The sequence below is a fragment of the Calidris pugnax genome, unplaced genomic scaffold, assembly GCF_001431845.1.
Source record: "Calidris pugnax isolate Ruff unplaced genomic scaffold, ASM143184v1 scaffold24, whole genome shotgun sequence".
NCBI lineage: Eukaryota > Metazoa > Chordata > Aves > Charadriiformes > Scolopacidae > Calidris > Calidris pugnax.
In genome coordinates, this window is record NW_015090922.1 from 30739059 (window position 1) to 30751356 (window position 12298).

The 12298-nt window shown below is 40.0% G+C and overlaps 1 protein-coding gene across 1 annotated transcript in view; it reads left to right on the forward strand.

The window, feature by feature from the left end:
• Window positions 1–12298, forward strand: part of LOC106892932 (chromosome unknown open reading frame, human C6orf118) — a 71258-nt gene that overhangs the window by 9534 nt on the left and 49426 nt on the right. The window contains 7 exon segments of the mRNA XM_014950501.1: window positions 314–373; window positions 1114–1256; window positions 3252–3310; window positions 6733–6843; window positions 6846–6913; window positions 9328–9381; window positions 10418–10479. Of these exon segments, the coding sequence (XP_014805987.1) occupies window positions 314–373; window positions 1114–1256; window positions 3252–3310; window positions 6733–6843; window positions 6846–6913; window positions 9328–9381; window positions 10418–10479 (557 nt within the window).

Below are 12298 nucleotides of genomic sequence, written 5' to 3' on the forward strand. Positions count from 1 at the left end.
CAAAAGTTATTACCCACTAAAATCCAGCATTTGTAGGCAAAAGAAGGGAAGAGAGGGCAGGGATTACAAGCAAGAAATCCTTGAGGAAGAGGAGCTAGTTGGGTACGTGAACTGTGCTGAGAATGACAATGGCATATTCAAAATCCAAATGATCACCTTTGAGTTTTGAAGAAATCTGTGTGTAGTAGCATAAATAAACCTTCTGTCACAGCACAAAGGTATGACTTTTCCTGCAGCCAAACTGAAACAAGACCCTATATTCTCTGGACTCTTAAACATTTTTGATGGTCATCTTTCCTCTCAATTTATTTACAGTGAGTATGAGCTGTACATGATGATGCTTCTGGACTCTGTGCTTATAACACAATACAAAGCAGTATTTGTCTGCCCCTGCCCAGCTCCCCTGGTTCCTATTCCCATGGCATAGGGCCCCAGTTCAACCCAGCGTGGACCTGTCAGTCCCTGCCTCTTTCTCTATATGACCATTTTGTATTCTTCCTCTTTGGACGTTCCATAGTCCAAAACTAGCCCCTTCTCCTTCTCTCCTGATGTCTTTTTAGGCTGGTGTTTTCCATGGACCCAGACCCAATGCTTTAGATTTTCTCTGAGGATTTCACCCTAGTTATCCTCTCTCTTTGGCACTGAGCCTGGGACCTCCTGTGTGATATTGACAATGTGTTGAAATGAAAATGAAAGGTAATGACGAATGTGGCACAGTTGACAGCATAAGTGCTTTGTCTAGGATGACTAACACACTGCTCAGTGGCAAAACACCTGAAAGGATTGTCCAAAAGAAAGGGGTTTGCATGAGTCTTCATATTTACTGGCTGTGACACACAGAGAGAATAGTCTATTCTTTTTTTATCAGTAACAAACCTTTAATCTATTTACAAATGGAAAGAACTTTGAGTGCCTCTAAAACCTGCCATAGGGGGTTTTTTTGTTCATGTCTGGCCAGATCTTATTCTCACAAGCAGCTCATTCAGAAGTTTTAATCAGAACTGAATTTTACTGAACATGAAGTTTTATAAATGGTGCCGGGACCTGTAGCAAAGGAAATAAATATTCATTTGCATGACTTCACATTTTACTCTTTTTCATGTGTTCTTGTAGGCTGTGAAGGTTCAGGTCAAAGGGGTGGAAACAAAGCCTTCAAAGGCTCCAGAAATCCAGGCACCCAGGAAAGATGTTCAGGTTCTCATGAAGAAAGCCAGTACTGCTCTGGAAAGAAACAAAGACTAAGTCTAACAAATGCTGTCAACCCTCTAGCAGCAACTAGGTAGATGGGTAAAGCAGAAACAAGTAAATAGAGTTCTTGAAGTTTTTTCCAAACTTCAGACCTTGGAGAGAAGGCCGAGGGATTAGACTCTGTGGATGGCCTGTTACAGGCAAAAATCTTTCTCCTTGTTAACATACATTTTTTGTTCCCCCCTCCCCAACTTTTGTATCAATCACAGTGGGAGACAGGGTTTAGCTCTGAACAGGACAAAGTCTTTCTTTTGCCATTCCTGACTGACTCCTGCCAAAGCGCTTGTGTCACCACAGAGAAGTCTCTTGACCACATAGACTGAAGACTGCATTGTTAAATTTCAAACTGTGTCAATTTTGCTGGAACGTTGCCTTTTTCCCTGTTACAGAGGCACCAAAGCCTGTGCTTTCAAATGCCTGTGTCTTGTTCTCTAAGACAGGAGTTGGTTTGACTTTCTTATTTTGACGAGCTTCTTCTCAAACATTCTAAAGCTCCCTGTCCTCTTTGGACTGACCCAATTTTTCCATGCCTCTGTTTTGTGCCACTGATATTTTATATCACAGCTTCCTGACTTCTGCTTCAAGCTCTGATCTGACTTGCTACCTCAGTTTGGTTGTTTAATTCTAGAGCTCTAACTTTAGGCTTGAAAGTTGTCCTAGCAGGAGATCTTACCTACCAACTTCCCTGTTATTGTCCCCTCCACTGTCTGAACCTGAAAAATTTAGAAGTTGGTCTTTTATGAAGCTGCTGGTTTCCCTTCTTACTCATTTCTTTTTCTTGTAAATGTTACTCTAAGTAGTCTAGATGACTTAAGAGATCTTTTATGTCTTTGCAATTCTTGTTTCCAGTGTATTTAGTGTGTACACATTACGATATTTACATTGTGCTTTTAAAATGTAGTTAGGATGATTCTGCAGTTAAGATAGTGAAGTGTGAAAAAGACCCATGTTCACTATTTTTTGCTAGTGTAAAAAGGAAGATAATTAACAGTGGCCCAGTACTCTACACGTCTATACTTGTCTACAGAGAGAGAATTCATGATGTGTTACTGTGGGATAAAGTCAAACTGGCATGAATTTAAGATGGATCAGGGGCATAATGTGGAATATTTCTAGAGCACGCATATGCAAATTTTATCTAGGCTACAGAGATTGATTTTTGTGCAAGCTTTTATAAATATTTTAGAGGTAAAGGGGAAAAATATGACATTTTGTCTTTTGCCAAAGGGCTGAAAGGGAATAATGATAAACATCCTAGAATGATCTAAAGGGGTCTTGAGAGATTTGACAGCTGTAAGTATAAAAATCCAATATCCTATAAGACTGCTCAGTTCTGGATAGTAATTTGTTTTCAGAGAAGTCTAGGAACTTGTGCTATCCTAATGACACCTTTCTAGCTTTGCATGAAAACTAACAATCAAAATCTGAGTCATTTGCATGCATTAGTTGCTACTGGGAGGCCTCTTGCAATGGACCACGTGTAGCCCTTTCTATATATAGGGAAATCATCCTTGGAGGTAGGCGAAGGAAAAGGTTTTCATACAAGACTGATGTCTTTTTTAAAGTAACATTGGTTAGTAGAAGTTAGAATAGCTGGTAGGATTTTTGAGATCTGATGAAGAGAAGGGAAGTAAGAATATTTGAAGTATATGCAAAGAACTAAGCTTTCCACTTATGTTACTGTAATACCTGTAAGTAACGTGTGATTGCTTCAGTATTTTCATTCAATGAAAAAGAAGTTTCCCCTCTTAGGAAAAGAAGCTGCAGTGATTGTTTGAATCCTGTTAACTCCTCACAGAGAGTCAATTCCTCTCTCCTTTGCATCACTGAGCATTCAGACCTGGAGTCATTGTGCTATAATTCAGTGAGCCTGAATTTGCTCTGTGCCCTGTTAGAGCAACATTTGGCCTCTGGACATGTGTAACTATTTGCTCATATCTAACTTGGTAGATTATCTTGAAAAGATTTTTGTGAAACTTTTGTTCACTTTTATTCTATTCTAGACGGAAGAATGAATTGGAAATGGGGCTACGGATGAGCCGAACTCCGGAAGATAAAACAGGTGAGTGATAGGACAGTTCTGAGTCAAGCAGAAAATAAATATGACAAAAATTATGGTAATAACATGTTCTAAAGTGTTGAAAAGAAAACCAACCAAAAATTACCTCAGCTGCTGAGACTTTTCCTGTTAGTATGATCAAAATGTGCTGACATCTAATGAAATTAGGTGCATAACATTTTTCTTCTTTCACTCCTGGCCTTATCTGAAACCAGTAGATGTCAGTGGGAGACTTTGTAATGCTGAGGAAACCTAGGGAACCGCCAAATCTTCTCTATGAGTCTGTGACTGATTCTGTCACTGTCAGAGTCACAGAACTCTGGTGTGTTAAAGATGTCTCAGGGGATGGTACATGAAACCCTTCAGCTGGCAGAATTGTGATAACTGGATTTCATGCTTATCATGAGTAGGTTAAGACCTGAATCATGTGCTTTCATGTGCCCTTCCTAGGCTTCTTTTCAGCCTTCACTGCATTGGTCCTGGGTGCTCTAGTTATCCATACAATAGTCCAGTTCCCTCTTGGATGCTTGCTGGGTACTTTGGTTCAGGAACAGGAATGAGATTTACAGTCTATGTATTGCTTGAGAAAGGAGTGTCTTTTGATAAGGCCTTTGATCCATGGAATCTGGATTGAGACCGTTGAGTAAGATAAAAGACATAAATCTGGAAAGTTGTGGAAGAGTGAAAGAAAAGCTGACTGATGATGGACTGGGAAATCCTGTGAAGTGCCATCAAGGTAGAGCACAGAATAATTAGTCTGAACATAATACAGCAACATTTTATGCCTTTATTGAAAACCTGTACTCAAGCACAGTTTTCTTCCAAAGCAAAAGAACATACCAGTTAGCAAATTATAATGTGGTAAATAAGGAAATAGCTGTTTAATTGGTGATAAAAAATGCCTTCTGCATTTTCTCTTTGAGTAAAGAGGAAGATCTAAATCTGCCTTCTGTGCAGCATCCAAGTGTTCTTGTGTCTCACTCCAGGCTGCGGGCAGTTGTTAGCTTCAATACGGGCAGCTCCTATCACTGGCCTCTAACTCACTTTTACAAACACACCTTTAGTAGGAACAATGCTTGAACAAGCAAACCAACTTCTGTTGGTTTTGGTTGTGTTTTTTTTTTTTTTTTTCCTCTTGGCAATTAAACTGGCCCAGATTCCTCCCCAGTGTAAGTGTCTTCCTGTCAATGAATGTATGCCTGAATGCAGCTGCCCTGATTATGTTTGTTTCTACAGCATGGTACAGGTTTTAAATTCCAGAGCTTTGCAGCCAACTACTGAAAAACCCATAAAATCAGTCATTGGCTCTGGGTCTCCCGCAGGACTAATGAATAAAACAATCAGAACTCTCTAGGCCAAAGCATATCTGAGGAATGGTTTTGCATAAAATGAGCTAAAAGACATTTAAACAATGGGCAAAGGTTTCTCCCCTTATCCTCCCTACCAGGTACTAATTTAAAAAATACTTACTCAGTTAACCTCAAACTTCCCCTCCCTACCTTCCTCAATTACACATTGAGGAATCAAAACCAGCCAAGTCAGAAAGACATAAATGTTTCTGTTCTTCTTTTTGTGTTACAGCTGTATTTAGAAGCTCAAGCCAAGAAATGTGGGCCAAATGTGCTAAAATGTGCTGGCACTATAGGGAACAAAGCTCTGCAAATATTATTTGGGGGTTTTTTTTGGTTTTGGTGGTTTTTTGGGGGGGGATGTTTGGTGGTTTTTTTCTGTCAGGAGCTAAGCAATTAAAAAAGCATTCAACTCAAGTTGAAATGAGAACTTTACAGTTTTCCCAGAGGAAAAACTGAAGATCTGATTATTTTTAAAAATTGTATAGAATGTTTTCTTAATCTTTTCTAAAAAAAGGCAGCATGCTCTCTCCAGGCAGCATTTCTGTAAGGCCTTTCCAGGACCAGTAGCTACCCTGACCCATAGAGGTGGTGATTTGCTCTCTATCATTTTCAGTGGCTCACATGGAAGGACAGGTTTTTAGAGAAGCTGATGGCCATTAGCCCCTGGGGCAGGGAGCAGCAGGAAGCATGGCCAGGCACTTTCCCCACGTGAGGCAGTGCATCACTCAAGTTGGGCTCATTCTCTCTTCCTCCAGCCTCCCTCACTTTTCATCAAAGCTGCTGGACCTATTGACTGTGCCCTGATACTGAACCACAGACCAGAGGGAAGCGGAGGGAACTGGCTGCCCGTGACAAGCTGCTTGGGGAGTAGGAACTTTAGCTGTCCTGGGATCACAACAGGCAGTCTTTAATCGTTGAAACATCATCATTAGCCGACACAGTGGCCTAGTCCTGCAACTGACAGCATGGCACAAAGCCTTTACATTGGACATGTGGCTAAGGAACCACTGTGGGCTCCAAAAGCCCCTCCCAGCTCCAGGGAAGCCCCCGAGTCATCAGATTTCCTTCACCTGCTCCCTGCACCAGTCAGACCAGCCAGGCTGCACCACTAGGAGCCCTTGCACAGCAGAGACAGACCAGTTCTTCCTCTCCTTGTTTTCACGCCCTTCTCTGGTGCCTTCTCTCCCTCCTCCTTTCCCCTCTCTGCCTCCTCGGCAACCGCTGAGCTTCAGAGGTATAATCCTGGCATCTCTCCTGTCTGCTCTAATTTCCATAATTCCCTTTGCAGACAAACACCAAGAGGTGAACCAAGGTGTGGGAGACAGATCATGACCTTGAGCTGCACTGTAATGAGAGAATAAAGCAGTTTATTTGTATTAGTCCCTACCTTGGAGTGAGGGGCACTGTCAGTCTGTGCATGTACCTTCCCTCATTCCCCAGATGAGGAGCTGGCAAAGCTTCATAGTACCGCTCCAGCTGCAGCAGCAAGGACACTGGCAGGCTGCGGATGAGCTTGCTGACAAGCTGTGAAAAGCTGAAAAGGCCTTTGACTCAAATACTCAAATAAGGCCCTGGCGGGGCAGGAGCGTGAGCTGGCCACGTAGGATATTGTAGAATCGTGTTATTGACTTGTTTTAGTGAGATGAGTGTGTGAGGTGGCAGTGAATCCGGCCTGTAAAATTCCAAAGTGCATTTTCTGGACTCTCCTAAGGGTGTACAGTGTGTTTATTGTGCTTCTTGCATGCTGTTGTTCGTTCTCTGTACTGGGATGCAGTGATTTCCTCCTTGGCTGTGTTCCTGCTGTATTTAGGGCCTGACCATACATTTGCCTTGGTTGGAGTGACTGTGAAAGATGAGTGGCATAGCTTCTGTACCAGCGTTCAGAGTTGTGGAAATGAAGTGTGGGTGTATGTAGCAGTTGAACTGGGGGCAATGTTGTGGACGTTCCTGCTCTGTACTGTTTATCTTGGTGAACTCAAGCTTGTACTGGGGTATGCCTACTGAAAGCACCATAGACGCAGCCTTGGATCCAGCTCTGTCCTTTAAATTGTGCATATATTTTTAAACTTCCAGAAACCTGCAGCAGACATGAGAGGTAGAGGATAGCAAGAAAACTGCTTTGTGTTTCTGAACAACTTGAATCTATGAGGTGTAAAGTTCTCGATAAATGGGAGGAAATGCAATTGAGAGGAAAGAAACAACGGTTTGTGCTTGGACAGTGGATATAATGGAAAACATTCTTAAAGAAATAGAGGCAAGAACTCCTTAATTCTAAACATGTCCTAGCAAGATTTCTCGAGAAGTACTGGTGTCCAGGTACTACCACAATGGGCCCTTTAGCACTGAGATAGACTCTCAGTGGTCTTTATTTTGTCCTCCAAGAACATAGTATGTGCCCAGTCTGGGCGCTTCTATGATCACCATAGCGTCCAGCCTCTGACCCTGCAATAGGAGGCTTGTAGGTTGATCCTCACTGTGTCAGATGATGGTCTAAAGATGTAGGGGTTATTTCTGCACTCATGTAACAAGTTTGGACATTTGTGACCAAATATACATTAAACTACAGCATCATTATTTTTAACCTGATGTGTTTCTTGGCCTGGAGAATGGGATGGTTCTGGGTGGGATTTTCAAGTATCCCAAGTTGGCATAGGACAGTCTGAATTCCCTTTGAAATCCCTTTTCTAGCTGCTTAAATAACTGAACATTACTGCAGTTTATTCACTGGGGTGTATAAATAACTGGAGCCGTGAACACATTTAAGACACAGACGGGAAGGTCAGGTTCAAGTCTAGATTGAAAAAGAAGTACATGATGGATTGTTGATATCAAGCAATTGATTTTTAGTAAAATTATAAATATTAACATAAATATTTGTTTATGGAATAATGTTACTACCTTTTCATTTTTTTTTGTAATTCACTAGGCTCCATTATTATTGGTTGAGTTCTCCTCATCATTGGTGTTGTACAAAGCAAACAGTGAGAGACAGGCTTGTATTGAATACTGTGCAATCCAAAGTACAGTACTTGCAGACATTTGTTTATCTGCCAAAATTTGCATACTGAGAGTGGCTTGTGTGAGGACCACATAAACTATAGAAGTTAGATGCTTGCAAATTTCTGTGGGATTAGTGAATTCAGCATCTAAAAACAGTATTCCTTTTCTACTGGCAGTTGTGCAATTAGAAGTAGCACAGTAAAGGCACTTTTAACCTGTCCTTGTTGCTGGTTATGCTGATAAGTGTTCCAGCTGTGTGAAGTGAGGAGGTAATTTCATGCAGCTAAACAGACGCTAAAAGTACAGTCAGCATGAGCAGGGAATAATGTGTCACTCCTAACGGTGGGCAAACAGCAGTTGTTTACGTAGAGCTTATGTTTGGCTGAGCATCTAAAAGGCCACTAACTCCTAACGGTGGGCAAACAGCAGTTGTTTACGTAGAGCTTATGTTTGGCTGAGCATCTAAAAGGTCAAACATTTCTCCAAACTTTCCGTCCCTGAAGCAGAGTTATACCTGTTGACAGAACACCTAATTAATTAATTAATTGTACTGAGAATAAAACAGAGCTGCCAGAAAGTCGGAGGAAAGCCGAAAACCTGTGAAAAACACACAACGGGAAAAATGCCCAAAGTCTGTATTTCTCTCTTCAACAGTTCAGGTATAGATACAGCCATTGTGTTCTTGCATTATGCTTGGCTGCCTCTAAATCAAATGATATATTTAAAATCATAGGTTTTCCTGCCAAATTTTTCAGCCAACCCTTTGCAGTGCTACCTAAGAGTACAAGACAGAAGTCTGTCACTTGTTTCTAAAGCAATTAGCATGCCTCCAGCATCAGAGAGCTTTGGGGGAGGAGGTGAACTTTTGGTTAATTTAGACAAATTTACTTTGTATCAAGATATTAAAACGACGAAGAGAAGCAATTAATCATGACAACTTCCTTTTGTCTTTTTTTTTTTTTTTTTTTTTTTTTTTTCTGGCGAACAGGAGATCTAGGCTCCATGTGCTTTCTGAAATGTTCCTGATATGCACCTACAGAATGATAACAACTGAGTATCTCAAATCTGATTCTCTGAAAAAATAGCCACTCTGAGAAGTTCCTCGCTTTGCTTTTTTAAAACAAATATGAATATTCAGAAAGTCTTTAAATATAAATTGCTGGTTTCTAGAGTAGTTTTTGGGGGGGCTGGGCTTTGTCCGTGCTGTAATGGAAAAGGAGAGTCAGCAGATGGCAATGTTGGATAGTTGTTCCAGCAGGGGATAGCCACATCAGCAAGGGAGGGAAACCTCTGATGCTCCCTAAGTAGCCATGAGGGAAAATGGAGTGGCCCCTCAAGCCCATTGGAGAGTTGGCCCCTCAAGCATACTTTGGCTGAGTGCTTGTGTAGGCTTACTGAGGCTTTTATTACTATTTGTGACAGCAATTCAACGTTTAAAAGCCCTCATTTGAAAGGGCAAGCCCATTATCATTTAAGAAGAGCAATCTAATTAAACTAGTGCATTTCCATATTCTTTTAAAAACATGATTTCATAATGCTACATAAGTACAACGTGTTCTTTCCCACACAGATTGCATTTTTAAAAAGATAAGTGGGTCTGATGCAAAAGCATTTGCTTTTGCTGGAATGTTGTGTGACAATTTAACTGATCTGTTACTGCCTTTTCAGGATGAAACTATGAAAATGAACTCATCAGACACGTTTCTACAAGGCAAAATAAAAGTAAGTTATTTCCTTAGAACCCACTGTGGTTCAGGCATAATGCAAACTAGTTTATATATGAGTTACCTTCACTAGGTCTAATCCCAAATCACTGGAAATCTTCTCTTTAGCTTCAGAAAATTCCAGATTAGGCAAGCTGTGCTTTGCCAGCTAGAAAGTCTGACGGATATATTTCTACCTCCTTGTGTGTTGTGGGGTTTTTTGTTTGGTTTTTTTTTTTGTTTGTTTGGTTGGTTTGTTTTGTTTTGTTTTTTTTCACTACTGTGGAGAGCTATTAGGGTACTTTGATCTAAATATGTAAATCAAAGCTGCAAAAGCTCCCTGCTTCCAACTATACTAAAGGCACTGGAATGAGGTAAAAGAGCCTGTGGCAGATAACTCCAACATATAAAATCCATGGAACAGCACAGCAAGAAGAACTTGGAAAGACTTCTGTAAAATATAGGGACTAACAGATGTCTTGAGAGAAGAAAACGAGTAATAGTTTGAATAAAACAATCTTTGCTTCAGATGATATTCTGCTGCACACTCTGAAGACTGAAGCTCTGTGTTAGTAGCCAAAAGAGCAGGCATCATTTCAGCTGTGAGTGAAATGTGAAGTACAAAGCTCTTTGCATCAAGAGCTTTGTCTAACAGCTCAGTCTAAGAGCCAGAAATGGACACTGAAAGACATGATCAAGTCATTTGTATCAAAGCAACTGGTTTAGCAAAAGCAATGCTATGAAAACCCTTCCCTGTTTACACAGTAAGACCTGGTTTTACTGTCTGTTGGGTTTCCCTCAGGGTACAAGAACTGGCAAGAAGTGAGGCTCTATGTCAGACTCAAAGACGTGTGTAACTTGAGATGTAGTGCTAAATTAAAACTCCTGTCACACAGGAACTACTTACTATAATTTATGTCAAGGTTAATGGAGTAAAAAGTATTGGAGTATTTTAAATGCTGATCAGACATGTTGCCAATTAGTATCCCTGCAGATTTTTTCTTATGTACTGAAGGATACTTCAATGTGTCTCAAAATTTATGTCTTTTTTACAGGAAGTTGAAGGAAATATCACAGAAATTTTAGATAAACTGAGAATCAGTCAGGATAATCAAAGGTGAGTCTTAAATGTTCAAATATCTATGTCAGTGATTACACAGAAAGTGTTAGAGTGATGGAAAAACCTTTTGTAACAATTTGCTGGGCCAAAGTAAGACAAATTAGTCATTAATAGCAGCCGTGTTCAAGTGTGAGTTTTAGAGCACACACAGTAGCATCTGGAAGTCATAATCAGATATAGATTTGACTTCAGTATAGTGCAAAGTGTTAAATAAGAAAAATTAACAGTGGGAATTATGTATAATGTTTGAGTAATAACTCTGATTGCTTCAGTTATTTATTTAGAAATAGAACAGAGACATTATGGTCCTTGTTAAGCCTTCCGAGTTTTCTCCCAGTGTCCTTCTGATATTTTTTCACACCTGATGTGGAGGAGTTCCATCCCTTGTCTGTTCTGACATTGCTCACTATTGCCAATTTTGGTGACTTTTTGTGAAGTGGAATTATTTTATGTTGGGAAATGGCTTGAGATTCCTAGACTTGTTTCACATAAACAACTTTTTTTTTTTTTTTTTTTTTTTGATAGAGGTGGATTATGGTGTCATCTCAAGTATCTGAGCATGCAACTTTGGTTATTGATGCTACCTGTCAGAAATGAATACTGCATATATTTGTTGCTGTGGTGCTTTCAGTATTTAGAAACAAGACTGTTTATTTGTGGTTATGTTTTTAATGTTCCAAAGCCTTGGATGAAGAGCCATGCAAGCTGAAACAGCATGGAGAAAAGGCTGTCTCTACTTATTCATCCACTGTTAATGCCATGAAATGCACGTAGTCAGATAGGTATAGGTTTCGATATAATGTGGCATAGCTCCAGATTGGTTGTAAGTTTGTAGTGCTGCTCACAGGTTTGCTTTTCATACCTGCAATACAGTTTTACAAAACCTGAGCAAATGTCAACCATAACTAAGGCTCTGTAAGGATTGAAAAAAATACATCTGTAAAATAGCTAGAAAGTCTAGTTTATTGTCAGAACAGAAGTTAGCTTTTCACTCATGTGCCCTGCTGTTGTCCACAGGCAGTTTTGCACCTACAATTTATAGGCATAAGAAATCACTGCATCCAGGCAAATCAGGTAGTGGCAGGCCACCACTTTTAATTCCTTAGTTTGCTGCATGCCTAATTTGTTAGTTTATGTCTGCACGTGTAATGCAAATGATTTAATCTATCAACTGGAGGTGGACATCGCAAGTTAGTAAAAGGCCCGGGCATCACGCAGAAAGGCTCACTGACGTTAATGCAGTTTGGGTTAGCTTTTTAGGTTTTCAGACATTAGGCAGGCATTATGGAGTTGTCTTCTGGTGTTATAACACAACACTAAGAGAATGGTTTCTCAAATTCAAATGACAAGTAGTGTTTTCTGCCATAGGGCCCAGAAGAGTTGCTACAGGTTCCTGTTGTGTTTGTGAGCTATACACTTTCATGCACAGTTATGAGATTGTTGGTAAAAATCCAAAATGATACTTATAGACTCCAAGGAACAAGATCCGCTAATATAGAAAAGGATAATTCTATTTTCATCTTATTGCCAACATCTGGTGTTAAAGGGGATATGTATTATTTGGTGACACAGACAGAAATTTTTACCTTTAAATTGTATTAGGAATGTAATATATTTTTTTTTCAAACAAGACTGATTCTTAGCAGAAAAAGAGCCCTGAACTCAGATCTTTTGTGATTTTTAATTTTCAGTTAATTTCTAGCTTAAATTAGAAAATGATGAATTTTAGGAGTTTATGGACTCTTAAAATTAAGGTTAAGCTTCAGTTAACTTACTGCTTCCTACTCTTTGATTAAGTTGAGAATTGCCTACATCT